This window comes from Dromaius novaehollandiae, chromosome 11, assembly GCF_036370855.1.
Source record: "Dromaius novaehollandiae isolate bDroNov1 chromosome 11, bDroNov1.hap1, whole genome shotgun sequence".
NCBI lineage: Eukaryota > Metazoa > Chordata > Aves > Casuariiformes > Dromaiidae > Dromaius > Dromaius novaehollandiae.
Window position 1 is genome coordinate 4,552,824 of NC_088108.1, and position 23,194 is coordinate 4,576,017.

At 38.7% G+C, this 23,194-nt stretch overlaps 1 protein-coding gene and 1 long non-coding RNA gene across 3 annotated transcripts in view; one reads left to right on the forward strand and one right to left on the reverse strand.

Annotated features, from left to right (window-relative positions):
- Positions 1–23,194, reverse strand: part of LOC112982925 (uncharacterized) — a 143,126-nt gene that overhangs the window by 98,748 nt on the left and 21,184 nt on the right. The window contains exon 5 of one of the 2 annotated variants that reach the window (XR_010390989.1): positions 3,325–3,483. The exons of the other annotated variant lie outside the window; for it this stretch is intronic. This is a non-coding gene — a long non-coding RNA (uncharacterized LOC112982925). The remainder of the gene's footprint in view (positions 1–3,324; positions 3,484–23,194) is intronic. 2 annotated transcript variants of the gene reach the window in all.
- LOC112982519 (homeobox protein CDX-1-like) lies at positions 953–15,777 on the forward strand. The gene is made up of 3 exons (XM_064518092.1): positions 953–1,386; positions 11,431–11,576; positions 15,523–15,777. The coding sequence occupies exons 1-3, from the start codon at positions 954–956 to the stop codon at positions 15,775–15,777; spliced, it is 834 nt and encodes a 277-aa protein (XP_064374162.1). The 5' UTR covers position 953.

Here is a 23,194-nt window from a genome sequence, read left to right on the forward strand (position 1 = left end):
CAATGAGAACAGCACAACCTTTAGGGGAAAGCACCACTCATTTCAATATCACAAACCAGATATAGGCATGGGGAAAGTGACAAATTTTGCATTCTCTCAATAACAGATTCTCTTTCTGTTAACATTGTAAGCTAGAAGGGAGACACTTCAATCACAGTGGCAAGCAGCCAGCTCATGAATAGGCTGGCTAACATCAACAAGACTATTCGTATGAACAAATGCTCAAAATGACTATGAGACTTCTTGTATAACCTTTGTAATGTTAAAATCAATAGGACTACTGTGGTTTGTAAGTGCTCTCCCACATGGACTAAGGACTGAAGTCAAGAGGAGTGCTCATGTAAGCAAGTATGTCAGGGTTGCAGTTAAGGACTGAACTAGTCCTTTGATTTCAGTTAAAAAAAAATAATGTAGCACATTTTAACAAAAGACTAACGGACTAGCAGATAACAGGCTTTAACTAACTATAACCTAAAGCCTGAAGTTAGGTTCTGCCATGTACTGCACAAGTAAAGTACTACTTTTACTGCCTGAACAGTTACTGGTTAATGATGTATGCAACTCAGCTTGAAGACCATGAGATTTCAAACTACACTTAAAGAGTATGGAACCAGGATGGTAATACATAAAGGATCTGTGAGAAAGGAAGCACCAGAACTAGCAGCAAGGTGGGGTTGCCTGCATGGTCAGCCCTTCATTTGAATGCAAATGTAATTTTGGGGCAGGCAGTTATCTGTGACATCAGGCAGGACCTTAGTAAACTGTTACCACCAGCACCTGGTAACACCATTGTTAATCATGTGTAGTAAAGGGACATCAGGGCTAGCATGAGTCATTTATAGAGCTGGTCAGGGCTAGAAAAGAGAGAGAAAGAAAGAGGAGGGGAAGAGAGATCAAACAAACACTGCGAGGAGCAGGATGTCCCAGCAAGACAAAGCCAGGCTGTGAGCATCATGTATGTGAGTTATCTTTTGGATAAAGAAACCAGCATGTATCCAGGATCTGCAAGGTGCAGCAGCAACAACCTGCCGGTGCAAAACTTTGTGTCTACTCCACCCTATTCAGATTACATGGGATATCATCATGTGCCGACTCTGGACAACCATGGACAGGCTGTGGGAACCTGGGGATCTCACTACGGCCCACAGAGGGAGGACTGGAACGCTTATGGCCCAGGACCCTCCAGCACCGTTGCTGCTGCACAGATCAATGGCTCCTCTCCTGGGCAGGTCTCCTACAGCTCTGCCGATTACAGCTCCCTCCATCCTGCTGGACCTGGGGGGTTACCTCCCGCAGATGCAACTAATACACAGCAAATCTCTCCCAACAGCCAAAGGCACAGCTCTTACGAATGGATGAGGAAAACGGTGCAATCCACTTCTACAGGTATGAGGGCACTGAGGTTTATGCTGAGAAGAGCTTTTATTTTTGGCTGAGTTTCCTGTTTACAGGAAACATGCATCTTAAAAAAAAGAGATCCTAATTGCTTTGAAGGATTCTCTTGCTAGCAGTTAAATATCAGTTCTATTATTGGGTTGTGTCTTTGATCAGATAATGATTTCTTATATTTCTTTCTTGACTTAAAATGCTGGGGCAGATGAAAAAGCTGTGACATCTGTTTAACAGTGAAGTACCTTCACTTAAGATAATATCTTTAAAAAAAAGTTGTGAACTTCAAATAACTGCTTTTAGCAGAAGGCCTACAGATTTGAATGACGACACATGTCTGCGGACAGAAATCATGATGAAAGCATCATATTTCCCCAATACTTTGCTTACTTTCCTGAAGTTTTAGAGTAAACATGAAAGACAGGTAAAATGTAAAGGGGTTAGACATTAAGGTTTTGTGTTAGAAACAACCTCCCTAACCCTCCTTACTCAGAACATTGAAGTGAAATGAGATTGGCAAGATCAAACAATGAGTCAAATTAAAAACAAGAATGATAAGGAAAGGCTTGCTTCACTTTGTGGTAGCAGCTTTCAGAATATGCAGGAACACAAAGATCCATCCTAATGCAACTGGTTAATACCTTGACAGGTCAATCTCCAATGCATAATAGCGCATGAGTGAAAAATGATGCTTCAACTGCATTTAAAAAGTAAAAATCAGTCACAAAGCTTCAGGAAAAGATTCCTTTTGATTGTGGAAAGAAACAACACAAAAAAAATACAATTACTAAATATCCATAAACCAAATGTCTGTACCTTAGATCAGATAGCAGAAAAAAAGAATGGAACAAAACAGGGGAGCAGGACAGGAGAAAGAGGGGAGGAAACTGCCTGAAAAGAACTAAGGTACAATCCACTATAAAGGTATTTGATCCTCTGAGGCGCTGAGCAGCTTTGACATGCACTGAGATCAGTAGGAATCAAGGATGCTCAGTATATCCTCTATAGAGATGCTGATAGTATTTCAGTATTATATTTTTAGGAAGCTTCCTTTCCTTTCAGTCCCTCCTTCCTACCATCTCAGATCCATACATGCCTGTAAATAACAATTTTAAAGCAAGTTCTCACTCAATCTCTGATGGGAAGATAATTATTTAAAACGTGTTCTAGAAAAATAAAAGCAACCAGACACAAAAATCGTCCTTGTTAAAATAGTGCACCTAATCTGTATGGACAAAGTCATCACTACTGTTGACTATAACTTCATGGATCGTCCACAGAAATCAATAGGACAATCACCAGAGTAAGCTGTTACTCTGGGTGAACAAGAATTTTGTCAAATACAAGAAATAGTGTGTGGGGTTTTTTTAACTACATTTGTTCTTCACTGTATACTACTGAAGAAAAAGCAAAAGAGGGCCTGATCTTGCAAAAACTTATGACTTACTTCTGAGCAGTCCTTATGAGGGCAATGAAATTGCTCACAAACCATATGATTCACCATATAATTTCTGACGGCAGAAAGCTTATTCAAAAATCCACTACTTCTCATCTCTTTACCTGCCTGCCTCTTGCTCTTGTGGATTTAAAATGCAGCCTCTCTGCAAGAAAGACCTGATCTCCTGACCTGTCTGTGCTGTCCCTTCAGATAATGGGGACACTGTGCTATATATAATAGACAATAGGGTTCTGACCGCCTGCTTAACAAGCACACTTGGGGCTTGTAACAGTCCACATCCCAAGCCTGCAAGGGTCAGGGCATTCACTGGCGGTGCTGGAAGTCTCTCCATTCTGAAGTGACTGGTCCAGCGAGACACTGGGTACCTTCAACTTGAGAGGAACTGAAGAAATCAGCATGTCATAAGACCATATCCCCTCAAATGCCCGCAGGCCAGCGTAAGGCCCTCTGAAATGAGTGGGAGCCTACCTACTCACCTCATGGGTGTTGGGTCATGCCTTAGGGAAACATTCAGGCAAATTGTTTTCCTGTTGCTTCTCTCTCACCACCCTTTTTTTCATATGCCAGGAATGCTCAGTTCCCATAAATTTGCTTCACTGGAGTCAGTTTCTTTTTCTTCACTCCCTCCTCTTCCTCTGTTTAAAAGCAAAGACACTTCTGTTTTTCCCATTTCCCCAAAAAATCAAAATTAGTACTAATAGCAACTAACACTAATGGGTCAGACCTAGCTATGCACTTCAGTGAGTTTAGCTTTGAGCACACAAGCCTTGCTAGTGACTTTAAGCATGTGACTAGGCTAACTGCAAGGACAGAGGTTGTTTGCCAGATCACAGTCAAAATGCGGAGTAATGTGTTAGACTGAATCTATTGCTCTTTACATTCTTAAAGTTGTATATGTACATTGAGTATGACCATCCTGTCTTTTTAAAAAAAACATTAGCAATTTCAGTACAGGTTTTGTATAAACAGGAGCTGAGGAATCCGCCTATTATTTATTAACTATCCTTTTTCCCTGTGAAATAGACATGAACTACTATTCTTATTTTAAAGATGGTAAAACTGAGGCTCAGACTCACCCAAAGTAACTCTATCAGAACAGAAATTGGACAAATGAGTTTTATTATTTGTTCATTAACTGTTGCAAAATACTAGTGAGCAATAATAATACAATTTCACCATGGAAACACAGACTATTAAGGCAAATGAATTTTTGCAATATGATCTTGCAAGCCTGCATGAAATGTGCCGGTAATTATATCCCTTTAAAATCAGGAGAGATTCTTTCCAAAGGTTTATTTACATGAGTAGTCTGACTTGTGAGTAACAGCTACAGAAACAAGGTGCAGAATCAATGACATTTGCACTTCCAGAGATTTCATGGTTAGCTTCTCTTATTGATGCTTTCTGGCCTCATGACCTGGCAGATGACAAATAAAACACTTCATTGAAATTTCTACCACTGTCTCATATCCTAGAAGGCTTTCTATATTCTCTCACTTATTCAGTTTACCTGGAACAAAAAAAGAAATTTCTTCTATTTAGTCTTCTACTGTGTAACTCCAAAAACACCAACAAATATAAGGCCATGTCTTCAGCTGGTGTTGTGTGATGTTCATGAAATCATGCTACTTGAAACCTCTGGAAGATCTCAGAATTTATTGTGAGACTACCATGCTGGTCTAGTGGCACTGGAACACATTCCCCACAGCAAAGATCTAATTAGACTTTCATCCACCATTGTCTGGTTGGAGGATGTCTGTCTGCATGTCTCCCCCAGTGTGTTTGGAACTGGCGGGACTGATCCTACTTGCAGTATGAGTAGGATCCAAGGCCTGGTCACTGCATTCTTCAGGGTGGTAAGGATACAGGAGAAAGCAAATGTATTTTGACTCAGAACTCTTCAAGAAGCAAACTCTATCTAGTATTTTCACCCAAGAACACAGGTGAAAAAAGCCCCTAATACTGCTCCTGTTTCCCCTCTCCCCTCCTAAATTACCAGTTTGAAAGGACAAGCAAAGCCAAGGAAACTAGCAATTATAACAGAGGACAGAACAAAGCCATGAGAACTAGGGATCTGAGGTGGCAAGGCTACAAATTCTACACGCATGCATGCACATAAATAGCGTGATTGCTGTCAAATTCTTTGATGGAAAGTAGAAGAAATCCATCCTAGAGCAAGTCATAAATCTTCTCCTCCTGGTTTCAGTATTTTTGTGGAGGTATCTGAACATTTTCACATAGAAGTAGACTTTTCCTTTTGTTTCTGTGAGAAAGCAACAAAAATTTGCGGTAAAACTGTGCCCAGAAGAATACATAAGAATACATCTGAATGGTTAATTGCCAGGCAGTTTCAGCAGCAATGAGAATTTACTCACAAAGCTGAAAATGTATCTTAAGATCTGCACTTATGTTACCATAAAATAGGGAGGGCAGGAGTTTTGAAACAGAGCGAAGCTAATTATAAGCAGAGAGAGACATTTCCCGTACATGATAATTCTCCTGTCATTCTTGTTCAATAAAAGATTTACTCTGAAAATACAAAGACTTTTTTTCTGATGATGACAAGTGCTGATGGCATCATTACCAAACATACTGTAAATGTAGAGCATCTAGTCTTTGAAAAAGAAAGAAATTATATTCCCTCAATTCTAAGGAAGAGAAACAAGCCTCAGGACAAGCCATACCTGCAAAATGTTGAATGCCTAAAGAACATATAACACTTAAAATTTTCAACTAATCACCTGTGTTTAGCCTAGCATGTCACTGGCAATGGAGCTTCCCCTGATCTTGCCATTTACAAACCTGCCTACATTTTCTGCAGCTTGTGTCCTTCTGCAAAATAAAATCCACACAGGGGGTCTGTCCAATCATCGTTGAAAAGTGACAAAGATGACTCTGCTCTGGATTCAGTTACTTCCATATGATCAAGATTAATAGAACACAACAGAAAAGTTTACACTAGCAAACTGAAGAACAGAATTTGGCCAATAAGCTTTATTACAGAATAGTAGAAGATATCCATAATAGATGACATTAGATTTTTAAATAGTGTTCAGTAACAGAAGTGAACAAAACAGAGGGAAAATTCTTCAAGTCGCCTGACAGATTTTGATTCTGTATTTCTCTTTTCTCCTTTTTAGCATGAGTCATCTCAGTATGTATAACAAGAACAAAAGATCAAGACCTGCCAGAAAATATAAACACAGAATTTCACCATGATTCACAAATCTCTATGCATCCAACTTTACAATAATGAATAGTCCTCCTCAACTCAGTAAGAATTCTGGCAGGAATGAAACAATTTTATACAGGATTGGGCCCACGTAACATTTTCTAACATAATGACAAGGATTTTTTTAAATTTAACTTCTACAGAATGTCATGTGCAGCACAATGTCCTTCTTCCAGGACATTCCTCCATTTAAAATTATTTTTTTCCGCAAGTCCGGTTAGGTCACTGAAATCAAACTAGGGTGAATTTGTCCCTTTCTATTCCTAACTGATAAAATAAGCGCATAAATATCTAGAGATAGGCCCAAAACAAAACTCTGGGTCCTGATCTCTGATGGTTTTATCATAAACTCAAAAACTATCTCTAATCTCTCCCTTAATAGTGAGCTAACACAAAGGTGCAGATCTGACCTGAGCCTATCTCCAGGCCAGAAAAACATTCCACATTTCTCACTAACTTAAGTTGCATTCCCATCGTCAGGTACTGACATTAACTCCCTCTGAAGCAATATTCAACTATGTAATTGAGATCATGACGCTCTGCAAGCAATCTCACACTATTCTATACTATGATACCTTCTGTCTAAGTTAGGTAGCTGCTGGATTTTTATGAATGATGCCAATTTACAGAAGACAAGGGCATTCCTGAACAGTTAAGAGAGGAGGCACTGAAAAAGGGGCCAGTTCTAATGCTAATTTATTTTGCTTTGTAAACTAGTTGTGAGGTCTGATGGTGTTTTTTTTCCTTTCCTGGGCTACATTGTCTTAGTTTTTGAGGCCTATCTGTCATATTGAGGCAACAGACCCTTTTAACACTTCTCTTTGCTTTGATATGCAATCTTGTCTCTTCCTTCTCCCTCTTTTCTTCAGGAGTTATATTGCCGGAAAGGGTGATGATTTTCACAGCAAATAAAGAGGCCTTCTCCGAGCTTTATTGTCTTCAGAAGAAATGCTCTGTGAATTTTATGGCCAATAGGAAAGCTGTTCCCTTCCCCCCAACTCAAAACTTGGCCAGTCACGAAAATTGCTAAAGTGGGTGTCATAGAACCGGATTATTAAACTGTACCTCATGATTTCTTGATTTTGCATTACTCCAGAGGCACTCTCAGATAGTCACTATTTGTGAAATAAGTTTTTGATAAAACTCACCGTTCTTAAATAGCTCAGCAGAATCAGGGAAGCCACTCCTCTGACACCATCCCAAAGGCAGTCATACTACAAAGGTAGCTGCTTCAAAGCAGCTGCTTCAACTACTGATAACCTCTCCAGCCACTTGCAATTCCCTGGTATAACTGTCCATGATGCAAAATTTCCAGGAAAACTGATACTATATGGCTGATTAAAATGACAAACTGCCATTAATAAAAGATTACTTAAGACTGTAGAAAGTTAGATGTCGATAAATTTCACTCACCTATCTAAATGAGTAAAATAAACAGGATCTCACTAATGGATTGGATTAAAAAATTAACTTCTAGCTTTGGATGATTAAATTCATTAGCTCCTAAGGAAGTCTGAGAAATGAAGAACATCCTTCCGCTATCTCTGAGGTTAATTCATATTAACTCAGGTAATATTTCTTCTTGAAACAAAATGCACTATTGTAAGCAAAAACAGTAGAGGGTCTGCAAGATCTGGCTCTGAACGCAGAGAGGATCAATTCCATGTAACAAATGGACTTACAGGCTAAAGTTCCAAACTGTTTACCAGATAGGTTTTGTTGCTATTGTTTGTTTAACTTTGGAAAATATATGAAAAATGTACTTTGCCTTTGAAAGGAAATGCCATATTCAGTGTAATTCCAACCCAGCATCCAACAAAGCTGTTAGGAAGTCTCACTGACAGGTAAGGGTAAGGGTCTAACAGAGTAAAACATGACATTGTCAAAACAAAAAGTATCCTCTTGGAAGGCCCTGGCAGATCTCAGCTCTCACTCTCTGCTGTTTCACATGCAGGGTATTACTCTGCAAAAAAATCAGATTATTAAAGACAAGATTTACCTGATAGATGATAGAGATTTTCACTCAGATTATTTTTTACTTTTAGGGAAGAAATATTCTCCTTTTTCTTTTCTACTTCTTAAAAATATTCTTTTAATTTCCTTTAAAGAAATAAACTAGATGTGAAAGCTCCCCATGTTCCTTCAAAAGGATTCAGAAATAATCATCCCTACTAAAAATAAAGGTACTTATATGACAATAAAGAATTTTGTAAGAGAAAAAGTTGTTTCCCAAATACATTTAATTTCTTCTTCAGTTTAAAAAGCAAAGAAAAACATTCCTCTTCTGATAATAAACATTTTTGCACTTAAAATCAGAAACAGGAAGGTGTATCTTGACGTTTACCACCTTGTTTTGGCAACAGAAGATCATCTGATATTTGTCTATGGCTTCTGAATGAGAATAGAGTTCAAGATAAGATCACCTAGTTGCTCTTTTGTGTACTCCATCTTAACAATACAAAGGACAGCTCTGGAAACATTGTAGGCATTTTGTCCCATAGAATGGCCCCAAAAACTAACCAAAGGGAAAAACTAACCAAAACAGAGACTAGAGAGATCAAAACTTAAAAAATATAAAGTAAAGTATTAAAGCACCACAGGTGATGATATGTTAAACAAACAATTTACCCTCCCAAAGAATGAAAACAAGAATGTCTTGATATTTATGTGGGCTGAACTGAATAACCACTGTTCTTCAGGGACTCTAAAATTCTTACTATATTATAGAATTAACATCATTTTTCACTTCATCATCAGGGCAAACATAATTGGGCTAATTCTACTTTCAATACAGTTTCGTAATGGTAGAAATGCTACCGAAATGAAAAAAGTCCTACAGACCTCCCACAGTCAAGCACAGCCTAGCAGGACCTTCGCAGCAAAGTTATCTGATTTGAGTGAAAGTATTTTTGGCTACGTGGAATAAGCAGAAAGCTCAACATAAGCAACAAATATGAACATGCATAGACTTACTCTTCCAATGGAAATACTCCCAGCAAACAGGCTGATGAGCTCAAGATAGTTGGAAAATGCCCCTATCACTGTAAACCCACTATTAATGCCTAGTGCTTTCCCAGGGTCGAGCAGCATGGAGCCTGGAAGCTGAAGGAGGAAATTCCAATATAGACCTTGTTCTACAAGCCTGGGAAAAGTCCTAGAGACAGCCTGTCACGTAGGGCGAACCAGTTATTGTCCACACCAGAGGTATAACAATATTTGTTTACAGCATTGCAGTGTTCAGGACATCCAGTCTGAATCTTGGATCTTTACAAAGGGTATAAAAAGGATCAATGCTCTAAGGTCCTTATAACGTAAATACTATCATGCTGAGCCAAAAATTGTTACAATTAACATAGCACTGATTGTCAAATGCTGAAAGAGACAAAGGGATATGGCTCTCAAGTTATTACCATGTGGTATAGGCATTTAGATAGCAAGCGAGAAGTAATGTTAACCTTAAATATGTTCAGCTATTAAAACAAGAAACTAAATCCTACGTCTCCCTTCACAGATGGAGGGAAAATGTCCATGAAACCAAGTCATGAATTAAGGTATAAAGTACTTCAAGGCTCTGCTACAGTTCTGCACCCCAAATTCCGATCTTTAGCCACGAGCAAAAATTCAAAAGCAAGGGGGGCTGCAAGGAGGGGCTGGGGAGGAGCTGGGCCTTTGATTTCGCTGATACATGAAACCTCCAGCTAGTGTCTTTCCTGCAGGGGGGAAGGAAGCTGGTTGTCATGGGGCAGCATACCGTGGTCACCTACCTGGACACTGAAATTTTACCAACTCATAGCCTGAAAATCTATTTCAGTGCTCTCCTGTGCTCTTTGTTCCTTCAAAATTAATTACTCTTATTAGGTGTGCAAGCCTTATGAGTCTGAGGAACCCCTTTTTTGAGAAACTAGGCATTCACACACCTTTTTCAGAGAAAAGCAAGCCTAATCCACTGTAGAAAGCTATGCTACATCTGCAGTGACAGCAGACTGTTAAAGGTGGCAAGCCACAATATGCCTCAAGTTTTATGCATGATCTGAGAGAACTTTAATCTAAAGGGGCTGTTCATTAATTATACTCTCATAGTGACCAGCAAGGACACAAAGAATAACTAGAGTATCACTATACAAGATACTGAAAAAAAAAATAAATAAAAACACATTCCCTGTCCCAGACAATTTACAGTCTAAACATATACATATATATATATTTATATATATAAAAGAAGAAATGTCCAGATGAGTACATATAAACAAGGAAGCACAAGCAAAAGAATAAGACACTATTAGTGAGCATGATAACACTAGTCTTAGCACATCAGTGATCTAATCTTTCCAAAATGTAGGAAGACTTTAGGGAAGTGCTCAAGTGCCTTGGTTTTAAACAGGTGTTGATCCTTGGTATTTTGATTGCCTGATATGAACAAAAGAGGAAAGGCAGGTGACAAAGGGAGCATCAGTAGCCCGTCCTGTTCTCATCTCTTTCACTAAAGCTAAGACAAGCTGTCCCGAGAAATTATCCTGTATGGAGTCCATAAAATTTCAGCCACTTGAATCTGTCTTCACTGATTCATGTCATTTGCCATTACTTTTTAGCAACCTCAGGTACTGCCGAGCCATGACTGCTTCAGGCAGCTGTACCGGCAGCTGAGAGGAGGTAGCAATGGTGCTTGTAAAAGAACAGATGCTGCAATGCTAGTATTGTTCAATGTCCTACGTTAAACCTTATTGCTTTCTTTTTCCCATTTTGTTATTGTCATCCAAAAATCTATGTTACTATTCTTTGTACTGTTGTAAGTCATGGATAGATTGCACCAGACTTGAAGGGAAAACATGACCTCCACATTGAAATAACCACAGTATTACATGAATTTTTCCAGAAATAAGAAATGAGGAACTTTGGAAGCTCTCAATATTTTTTATGCACTAAAATACACTTCACAATTTCCCTCTGAAGCAGGCAGCATTGTATCAGCTTTAGAGATGGAGAAACTGAGCAATTTAATACTATGCAGGAAGCCTGCATCAGAGTCGGAAAAAAACCTGGGTTTCCTGGCTCCTAGTTCTTAACAAGACCACCTTTGATTTCCCAAATGATAACACAAGGGTAATAAAGAATCTAAGCACCAGTTTGTCATCCATTTACTAAAGAGTAAAAACAAAAACTGATGGTCTGAAATTCCTGTGTTGTAAATCAAGATCAAGTCCACTGCAGTCAAGGGAGTTACCCTGGGTAAGTGCATAGAGCATCAGGCCTAAAGCACCCATAAACATATTTTCAAATGTAAGTCAGATATTTTGTGTTACTGAATTTAAAAAATTCTAGCTTGAAGCTATGTGTTCTTTTCTCAAAACAGGTAAAACAAGAACAAGAGAGAAGTACCGGGTGGTTTACACAGATCATCAGAGATTAGAATTAGAAAAGGAATTTCATTACAACAGATACATTACAATCAGGAGGAAGTCTGAACTTGCTGCAAACCTAAGACTTTCTGAGAGACAGGTAGAGTATGGATCACCCGTTCAGGGTTTCCTTTGAATTTATTATTGCTGTGGAGGAGATAATAGCACTGATTAAAAACACAGAAATGCTAATGCCTCTAATAACTGAACAGTGTGACTGGATTCCACTTGCAGTGTAGGAACTCAAAGCTGAATGGCCTGATGGCCGCCTTTGCACTTATTTCTAGATATTCCACGAGCACTAGTGCAGCTCCAACAATGAATGCAGTGAGCTGTGCACCAGTACAGAAAAACCAAACACCAGTCTTAAGAACAGTCCTGTTCGCAGAAACAGGAGTTCCAAAATCCCCCCAAAATACTGGCTGGAGTTCTCTCCACTTTACTGGGGCAGTGGTAGCAGGGAGAAATTTTTGCAAAAATTCCTAAGCAGAAGCCCTGGTTCCGCTGAAGTCAACGAGAATTCTGTGACCAATTTGAGTGAGGCCAGTCTTAGCAAAGATGCAGGCACTGAACCTAAGGGATGAATTCAAGTACATTCAGGACACCAAAGGTATTCATTTCTTTGGTTGCCTTTTAGCCTTTGTTAGAGATTTCCCACACACTTGATATTCCTTTCTCCCTCCTCTTCCCCTCCGCCAATGCCAATTCCTTTCCTGTGACTTAAACCAAGACCACTCACTATCCTTCCTAGCCAGGAGATAAATACAAATTGCTCGGGATCCAGTCAGTGCCACATTCCTCAATTATGTAATTACAAGGCCTGTATATTGTTACTGCTTAAGACTTAAAGACTCTACCACCTCCTACCAAAGGGAAAGAGGTACCTGGCCTCTGGCTCTAAAGCATTTCCACCATCAGTTGGCTCATGCAAACACCTAAGATAAGATGCCAAGCCAGATCTCCCACAAAGACTCACCACATTGGCTGAGCGTACGTTCTGCTTTGTTTTACCTGAAAGTTTAACACAGTACACTGAAATAAGCAGTTAAATACAAAATTAAAAGTGCTATTGAAGGCTCTCCACTAACAGATTTCAGGGGATAATATGCTCATTAGTGTTCTATTTGCAGATTGTATACTGTCACAGCACTGTTTCCTCAGTAAATTACTATTCAAAATTATTCATTGAAGATTATGCCTGATTCGCCATTGCTTCTGGGATCCAATGAGCAGGGATAGTCTAAAATACACCTAGCTGTTCTTCCAGCCTGCACCTGTCCTGCACGGCACATGCTGAAAGAGCTTACAGAAATGGAGAAGCAAACAGACATTTTGCAAACAGTTCTCAATCTGCAGCTCAGTGCAAGTATTTAATTACTGAAAATTAAGATTATTTCAACTGAGCATAAAAATCATACTATTTGTATTTTCCCTGACTGTGAAATTCTTAATAACTTGACTTCATTATGCTAAATTTAAAAATTAAGATCTTGTTTCTGTAAATGAACAATATTTACTTGAAACTTCCTAGTTCAGTGCTACTTTCTGAAAAACCTTTTTGTTAGCATATTTGAAGTGGTGATGCAAAAAAAGGCACGATACTTTTTTTTTCTTTTTTACATTTATCATAGGAATCACAGCAACATTTCTTGTAATGTTTGCTCTGCTCCATCATCAATACATGTTATGAACAATATTAATTCCAATACACAAAGCCTAAATTTCATTGAAGTCTCTCATGAAAATGTAAGATTAAGAGGGAAATAACTGATATATATTTCTCCCACTAACCTTTTATAAAAAATTATATAACTCCACCACACGAATATGACAACACCATTGACTGAACATACACTATCCTGGCCCTAGATGTACTGTGCTCTGCCTAGAGCCTGAAATTACTTTCTGGGAGAGCTTTTTTACTGGCTATGCCAAAAATCCCATCCAGGACACTGGAAGGAATATCTCACTTGGGACAAAAGGACAAAGAACAATTGTTTAGACAAGGAAGGAAAGACATAACATCTAACCAAAAATAGAGTGGTAAAATGAAAGACTGATGATACAGGAAGACAGAAGTAAAGGAGATGGTGAGGACAAGGAAGAAGAGAGATTAGACTTGGGGGGAAGAGTTACTTGCAAGACAACTCAACCATTGAAAAAATACTGAAAGAAAAGAGACCGTCAAGGGAAAAAACACAGACAGAATAAATCGGACAGACACAACAGGCCACGTTAGCTCTCAGTCTATCATTTCAGATTTGTATTTGCTTGTAGGTATTGGATAATTGCCATATGAACATGAAGTGCCTACTAAAGCTTCTCTCTGGATCACCACTATAGAACTGCATCCCTAATTTAAAAAAAAAAAAAAAAAAAAAACTGAAAGAAAACCTACATTCAAAAGCAGATAAAAACATTGAACCTAGAGGGTAATTCTGCATCTCGTGTTACTTTGAGTTTTAGGCTGTTTCATCTTTTCATGAATTTTGGCAAACGCATTGGTGAGGCTAGATTACCTCAGGCCAATCAGAATGATACAAGTTTGAGAATATTTGAGACTGCTTTAATGGAAAGGAATTTGCCACTGAAATGATATTCCATAAAGTAAGACAACAGAAGGAGCAGCCCAGTGTTCAAGATGATAGCCTAGGACTTAAGAAACCTAGGTTCAAGTTTCCATAAGCTTTGTTTGTATCTAAATTCTTCAACTGTAAAATGGGAATAATAATACCTCAATGATAAATACATTGAGACTGCCATACAAACTCCTAAAGATGTTTTGTGGTAACATTGTGGGTTAACCACTAGGTCTCTTTCAAAACACAACATAATACCCACAGATAAATCACTTTTTATTGTTTTACCTTCTTTCTGATCATCGTACTCTTTCTCTTTCCTACGCTTCCAGCAAAGGATAACGCAACAAATCACTATTTCTCAGTAAATCACAGATTTTTTTCTTTGGGTTATACAAAATGGTGACAAAAGTGCTTCCTTTGTCATCTGAATACCAAAAGGAGAACAGCAGAACTCATCTGAATGTGGTAACTTGACTCATTACACAGACAAGACATAATACAGAGCCACTTCCAGGGATAAACAAGGATAAAGTTAGAATTCACCGGTTTAAATCCAACATTGTGGGTTCATGTCCAAAGACATTTCACCTGCCATAGAACATTTACCCTTTCACGCCTGATCAAATTCAGTTTAATTCTGCTATACTTTCAACAGAATATTGCTCATCAACTTCATCTCAAATCCTAGGTTGTTCCATCCTACTCAAAAACTGTACACTCTTCCAATAGTTGCTCCACTTCTTCCCAAAGATGATTGCATTTCTGCAATAAAGCAATGACTATGGTATATAGCAGTGGACTGTGTGGGAAGCACCATGAGCAGCAGATTCATGTTCCATCTACAAATGCAATAAAAAACACTTGGCTGTTAAGGCACTACTTACATAATTCTTTGAAGTTGTGTGTGTACCAACAGGAGTACACATGCACAATCCAGTATGGGATGTGCTGATAGATGGTGCAATTCTGCTCAGAACTGTATTCCCATTGTTCTCTGGCTTACACTTTGGACCAGACCAATTAACATGCAGTCTTTGAAACAGGGAAGCTTTTGTTCCTCAGTCCATTGGCAAACAACAGGTTTAGACTTACTCTGACCTGGAGCACATAGTTTTCAATGTAAAGGTACTCTCAGAGTATTTTGGCTATCAAAGTGATGCATGGGATTCTTTTCCATTAGATTTTGTACCCAAAATCAAATTTTATTCCATCAAATATACTTCCTAAAAATAAAAATAACACTGAAAAACTCTTCATCAAACTATCAATAAATATTTGATTCACAGATAGTAAAGATTTGCTGTGTGAAAAACAAGCAAACAGCTCTGTTGTCTTAGTTGGCTGCTGCTTTTCTCAGTGGTCCTCATGCAATTGATTTTCTCTTACACCCTGTGACTTATTACATAAAGGGCCACATTGCACCCTCTTAGTAATTGAAAAAATGTTTCCTCTGCTCCTCTGCAGGTGAAAATCTGGTTCCAGAATCGCAGAGCCAAAGAAAGGAAATTAATGAAGAAGAAAATGACTCATTTTGATGGCAGCAACCTTGGCTCTATGCAGAGTGACTCTAGCTCAGTGAGCCCCATGCCAGTTCCTGACCAACAGACTCATTCAGAAATGTCCAGTTCTTTATTCCCCCCGCCACCTCCTCCACCTCCGCTTCCAATGAGCGCTTTGCAGCACAACGGGAACCTGCAGCAGGTAGTGGCCTCTCAGTGAGGCTGCCTAAAGCACCGTTGCATAACGAACACTATAACCCAACAGTACATGGAGCACTACAGTACGAAAAAGGGAGGACAGCTGTAGCTGTTTTGCAAGAGTCCCCAGCATCCCACAGCTCTGTGCACAAAAGCTTCGAGTACAGTAAACCAAGAGCCACTTGCCAGGTGTGCAGGATAGAGCAAGTTTCCCAGGGCAATGGAACTGCTGTATGCAAGGAGTCCTAGCTGCAGAGAGACTCTGCAAGGGGGTGCCATGCTGAGTCTGTGCCGCAAAGCAAGCACTCCCCCAGCCATGCAGCAGGTGGGCAGGCACTGGGAGGGAGGGGAGCTGAGCACCAGATATGGCCACTTGTCACGCTACACCGCAGACAGAAAAAGCACAAAACGGGCCACAGGCAATACAACATGCCTGAGGCAGTAACGGCAGCAGTATGCAAGTGCTCTGTCCCTTGCCCCTAGGTAACGAGTATATTCCTTCTCCTTCGATCTCCACACAGATTCCATGTACTAATCTCACTTGCATGGACTTTGCACATGGATCTTGATAAATGAAAACGTGGTTTATGTTTTGACCCACTTGATGGAAAGTTTGGGTCATGGTGGTTGCACCCACTACATTTTGACAGCATAGGTCAAGGATGAGCTTTTTGGAACTTTTTGGCTTTGACAGGTATGATTTCCAATGCTACATACCATAACATGCACTCTTCAATCTTACCATAAATGTTTCCAGAGCAAAACATTTTGGAATTGTGAATCTTGGCCTAAGTTCATTCTTGGTAGAGAAAAAAACATGTAAAACTCATTTTGTATCCTAAAGAAATGGCAAAGGAGGGAAAATCCTTAAAATGCGTAGGTATTTAAAAGAGTAATTGCATTTCATGAGACAGCATAAGCCATGGATAAAGATGCAGTAATTGCATTCTAGTAATTTTAAATTAGGTCTAGTTTTCAGGCCTACTGAGATACTGAAATTCTAAAAAGCCAAATTAATAGAAGGAAAAGCAAACCAATATTTTACTTAAACATAACCTCTGGTCAATTTTTAGGTGGGCACCTAACAGTAATCTCCTAAATCCATATCTGAGCATCTAAATATGAGGCTTCAATTTCAGAAGTGCTGATCCCTCCTACACTAAGCAGAATTTGGTAGGTAATCAGTGCATAAGAATAATCAGGACACTTGCTTCTTCAGGTGTTAGAAATTTGGGATCCTGATCCTCACTAATTTTCATCAAGGTGTTCTCCTAAACACCTCTCTCACTGTTGCAAATAACACTTAGGAACATGAGTCATTTAGGCACTACATTCTTGGGGGGGGGGATTCTTAATTATAACAAATAGTACTATTAGATCATCAGAATGTGAGTAATGTAAAATTACTTTGTATATAAAGAACATTAAAATAAATGACTTTTTCATTAATCATTTTCCAATGTTATACCAGCTACTGTAGCGAGCACATATGCAGGAAGATTTTCATGATCAGTCTGTCACAGAATTGTAATATAAAGGTTAAACGCAGAGTGATGGCAAAAAATGCTTACAGAATGTAGAGAAGAATGGTGAAATGAGGATGGTTCAGGGAATTGGCAGTTTTTGTTGTCTCTTAATTTCACTCATCATTTCATGATTGCAAGAAGGCCAGCATAAGATAAGAGTAAGGTCCCAAACTAATAGCAAGTGGGTAACCATCTATATTGTAAAATTCCCACTCTTTCCTTTCACAATGCTGCTCCATTTGCTGGCATTAAATCTCACTCCTAGCTTTATATGTGGCTCCTCTATAACCAGGTACAGGCAAGATGAAGAAACTCTTCTGTGATTTAAAGTTCATTTCAACAGAAAGACTCCCACTGATTTCAATGTGTTATGGAAGGTGGTACATGATGAATAGCACTTGGGAACAAAACTGACTTAGCATCACATTGATGAGCATGGCAACCAAACCAAAACATTGGTCTTCCAAAGGAGATATCCACTGGATATGTCCAAAAAAGGTATCTATTGGAAACAGACAGAACAGCCATTCTGCCTACAAAGTGAAATGCTACAAATATTCTCCATACAGATCCCATACAAATATATATATATAGCGAGAGAAAGAGGGAGTTTGAAAAACGGTTCAAAAAGAAAAGCATCCTCACATTTGCCTAATCAAACAAACAGAAATACGCCTGCCTACTAGAAAAAAAAATCAGTAACGTTTTCCAGATTTAGATTCTTAAAAGGTAGGAATAGAAAGGGAAAGTTTGTCTTTTGTACTGCTAAACAATAATTTAGCACCTACTCCTAGCTAAGTGCTCAGAACCCTGGCCCCAAGGTTTTGCAGGATCAAATTCATAGTTACCTAGTCTTTATGCACAATTCCAAGACATAGCCTAATTCTGCATTAAAATTTTAAAGAGGAAAAACAAAAACTTAAATCCCTTAAGAAAGAACTTTAAGAAAAAAAATGTACCTGAACACAGCTTCTTTCCTTTTAAAATGATTTAAACATGATAAAGAATGAAGGGTCTGGCAAAATGACTTGTTTTATCTTGTTTACATGTAGAAGAGTCATTGAGGAAGATAAGTGACCACTTTGAAGATCTGCCTCATTTCTGTTCCAGTTTGCTGAAAGCGTGCTTGCTATAGGTTGCTATGTGTTTCCAGTCAGAAGTTGTTAAGTACACAAAATAAGGCTGTATTTTATTTGCAGAAGCACATGTTCAAAGGTTAAAATTTATTGCTCCAAAAGCAGTATCTATAAACTAGGGCAATATCTTGGGGATTATTAACCTTCTAGTTATGCCAGTGATTCTTTCAAGTAGTTTAAATTTTTTGTAAAACTTACCAGCAATCTATTCAATGAAATCTTTTCAATGTCCTTTAATCCTTTAAACTACTGTCCAGTAAAAACACAAAAAATCTATTGTTCATTAAGAAGCCCATGTAGTATCATTGCTTAGACAATGTTGTATTGTGTATAATTAAAAATAAGACATAAAATTGGAGCCATATCAACTGAAAGTATTTTGGTCCAACATTATGAGTCAGGAAATACCCGTACCAATCCTCAGAATGACACCTACTTCCTTTCTAACTTTGGGCATATCATATAACCTATCACTTTTATCACATCTATAAAACTAGGGACACTAGAGCAGACTTGCTGTGAAGATTGATTAGTTGTTAGCTAAGTGCCTCAAAGAAGACTACATCACAAGAGTATCTAAGCCCTTAATCCTAATTGTGATTAAACCAACAATCAAGGTATATCCAATTTTCAGAGGAATTTGCTAACCTTTAAACTCTATTGCCCAGCAAGAAGCATGATCCATGTGCACAAAAAGACCAAGAACATATCAAGCAGGGTCTCCTACAAAAACTTCATGCAACTAAGCAACATACACAATTCAAAATGGCATTTCTAAAACATAAAAGATTATGCAGTTTCTATCTGCAGTTGCTTAGGTGGTATGCGATCATTAATCTACATGTGAGATTAATGCGAGATACCGAGGCTTTTACATCTGGAGTATACACTGAAACGATGTATCCGTGTTCATCTTGAATGACTTGCACAGCTAGTTACATTTTGGAATGGCACTACAGTTACTATTTGGACCCAAGATTGTATGAACCTCATTATTTAAAAGAACAGGCAGTAGTTCTACGATGAAAATGTATGCTAGCTGTTTCCCTCTCATACTCAAAGAGCACGGATACTTTCTCATCCATCCTGTAACAAACTCTGTTCTGAGAGGATAACATAATAAATGGAGAGGCTTCATTAAGACACATCCTGCATGTTCTTGGTCTTGTAAGCCACTATAAAATGCAGACACTGTAATGCAGGACAGACTATATTGTCCACATATAGACAATAATCTCTCTTACCTGCAAATATGAAAGAATAGTTAAATTTGTGTGATAGAAATAACAGTCTGCCAGGAATAAAACCTCTGTGTATGGCAAGAACGCCAAACAGTAAAGGCAATCAATTCTTTTGTTACCTCATGAAACAAAGACCATATTAAGGAGTGTCTGAAAGATTCAGTAGCGGGCACCCAACAATCCCCTCTACCTACACCTTGGATAAATTAGTTACAGAAAGAGGGAGCTCTACACTCCATGATTCAGGAAGAAAATCAAGTAAGTATCACTAAAGAATTTGCTGCTTATTTTCATGGTTCTACTGGAAAGAATTGATTTAACCTGGATTTCACATGCAGGCTCTTTTAGTTCTGATCTAGTATGGCTCCTTCTTGAGTGGTAGGACATATTCTTCTTATTGTCAGTATAGGTTTTGCAGTAGATTTTAAATTATTGAGATTTCAGAAGAGTAAGACTCTCCTTTAGTTCCAGAGCACTCCTTCCTGACATACACAACAGTGATGCAGCCCATACATGAATAATATAGTGCCACTACTTTAATAAAATGGGAAAGTTAACACTAAAAAGAAATGAAATATGACTGTCAGCAGCAGCTAGAAAAATGGCAATATAAGATAAAAGGGCAAATAAGATCACCCTGCTCCCACCAGTTCATTTTCTATCACTGATAATTTTTCAAAGGATTGGTTAACAGCCAAAATTTAAGAATATGGAATTCAGAATCGCAATGCTGATGAAGGCTTCATGGAAAATTGACAGCCGTATTTCTACTGGTGTGCTCTTAGGAAAAAAGAAATAAACATTAAGGATGAAAGAGAAGCACAGGGCAGAACTGGCGCCTCTGATATACCTGTTCTTTTTCCAGAAGAGCTCAGTTCTGCTAATGAAAATAGCTCAGTTACTACGCTCCTTCAGCTCACTGGGCTATGTCTCACCCATCGACAAGGAGTACAGTTTGGCATATGCTTGCTTTTCATGGGCTGAACATGAAACTAAGGTGTTGTACATTAAACCAGCCCAATTAAACTGGGTAAATAAAGTTTTTAGAAGCTTGATGGTGAACTTCAGTGAAAGCAAGAGCAGGCCCTTCAGCTGTATGTTTTAAAATTTTAAAAATGTCTTCCTTCATGGACTAATGGTCAGATTTTTTTTCCAACAGAACTGACCTTAGCTGACAGCATGTCATGTACTGACCATCCTTTCCTCAAGATTTGCACAGCCGACTATTAACTTTGAGGGGAATGCGTGTGCTTGTAAAGTCTGGCTTGCATAAAGGGTCAATCACACCTCTGGAATATTGCATCAATCCCTCATTAATACATGGTTCACTAACAAGTCCTTAGCTAGCCATTCCACTGAAATCCCACGCAGGCAGTTAGAAAGGCAGGGGCAAGAAGCATTCCTCGGCCTGATGTTTACTGGTGTGTTATCAGAACGGCCAGCCGGAGGCAAGGAAACAAAACTGCTGTCGCCTCAGCCAGAGTGGAACATGCTAAGCCGCGGGTGCTTGCTTCTCTTCAGAAACAAAATCCCAGAAAGTAAATTTCATATGATTTTCACACTTCAGAAATGCACAGGTTTGTTTTTTCTTATCTCCATACTACAGGAAAATAAACTTTACGAGTCAGGGTTGTAATATATTTATAAAAATTATCACATGTATAAATGCCTTCAGTATGAGTGATTGTTGTACAGGCCAGTTTTAATCTATCAGCAGTTCCTGAAATTGAAGTTATAATTGTTGTCATTAAAACTTTTAATTGCACACTTTGCAACTGTGGTTATATTGTTATCATCAGTGTTGGAAATGCTCCTTAGAACAACACACATACTATAGTATTGTAATCTATGCTGCCTGTCAGACAAAATTGTAATAGTTTCAATGGTTGTCACTATACTTGTTATTATGACTAGATTTTCATAAACCACTTGTTAGAAAATTAAACAATTTTCTTCCCCAAAGATATCGAAGTACATTTTACACATACAACCCTTCACCAACAAAAAGTTGTGGCAACTCCTACAGGCACTGCCTAAGTACATAAATTATACATAATATCTTAACAGTTGGAGGAAAAAAAAGAAAAAGGAAAATTATAACCTCAGGGCTCAGCTATCACCATTTTGGCAATCAACCTCTTTGAAGTATGCCAAAGAGCATAGCACACTTTCTGCCAATGCACTACAGACCTTTCCTGTTCTGTCCTTATCACCCACTGCAGAAAACACTCAAGTACAAACCGCCATATGGATGAGATTTCTGGATGTCTAGTCCACTACTTCAGAACTGCTTCCCTCTTCTCACCATCCCAGAAAGTCGGAGAGGGCACATGGTAACACCACAGTTTCACAAGCACTTTAAACAGGCATAAGAAGCAGAGTAGCCCCTCTACCACCAGGAGCTCCTTGCTGCCCCCTCGCAGGGCCAAGACGGACAATAAAAGGGCAGCGCAGGGGTTCTGTTTGTGGGTTTGTTTTGACAGCAATGCCCACTAACAGTCTTGGTGGAACTGCAGAGTTAGTCGCTGCGACACACTGAAGATGGAGCGGTTCTGTGGCTGCAGCCTTCACCTCTGCAATAGAAGCACCTGGGTAAAGCTCTGAAGCTAGTCACATGCTGCATTTGAGCAGAAATGACATGTGCGTGGCCAAGAAATGAACTCCCTGGGAGGCTCAGACCGACAGTAAATGAGCTCTCAAAAAAGCTCCACCCCCAAATTCTCAGAGTTTCAAACTACTGGACTACATGAAAAAATACAGTTCCTTTTTAAAACATCCACGACTGCACAAAATGGGAGGCATATGAGTCAGGGTGTGGAAGATCATCTGAATGTTGCCATTTTAGTTATCTTATTCTCACTTTGGTGCTAAAAATCTGCAGTCCTACCCAACAATCTTATCCCTCCATGTAAATCTTTTTAAACAAAATGCCTTATTCAAAGCTTACTATTGTTAGCAGATATCAAATCAGTACAGCAATTCACCATCGGCGTATCTTGATCTAATTATGTTCTGGAAAGAATCGAAACAGATCTAAAGAAAATTCAGATAATGAAACAGGCAAAACAAGAAAGGGAAAGGAGGAGCATAAACAAAAGATAAAAGAAGAACAGAGAACGAAGGATAAAGCTTTGAGATACAAAAAATAGGATTAGGTGATAGGGAAATTGGGGAGGGGAGTATCAGCAGAGGCAACCCATGAAGGAAGAGAAAGACCAGGGATTCAAAATGTTAATATCATCTAATGCATGCTAGGAAATTAAATGACATTCGCTGAGAGGTGAAAATTCTGTTTAGGATGAAAAGCCAAATAATGCGTCTGATCTGAAATCTTTGAACAGCTAATATTCATTTGTAGCATGGCAATGGATTTCAAGTACAGTTGATAGTTGATGCATACTGTATTAAGCAATACTTCGGAATTTAATGGCTGGAATAATGCTCATGAATAGGCCAAAGATGTAGAGAATATTTCCACGATGTAGAGAACACTTTCGGTATAAGCAACATATTTTGTTTAATTTGAATGGTGCTCA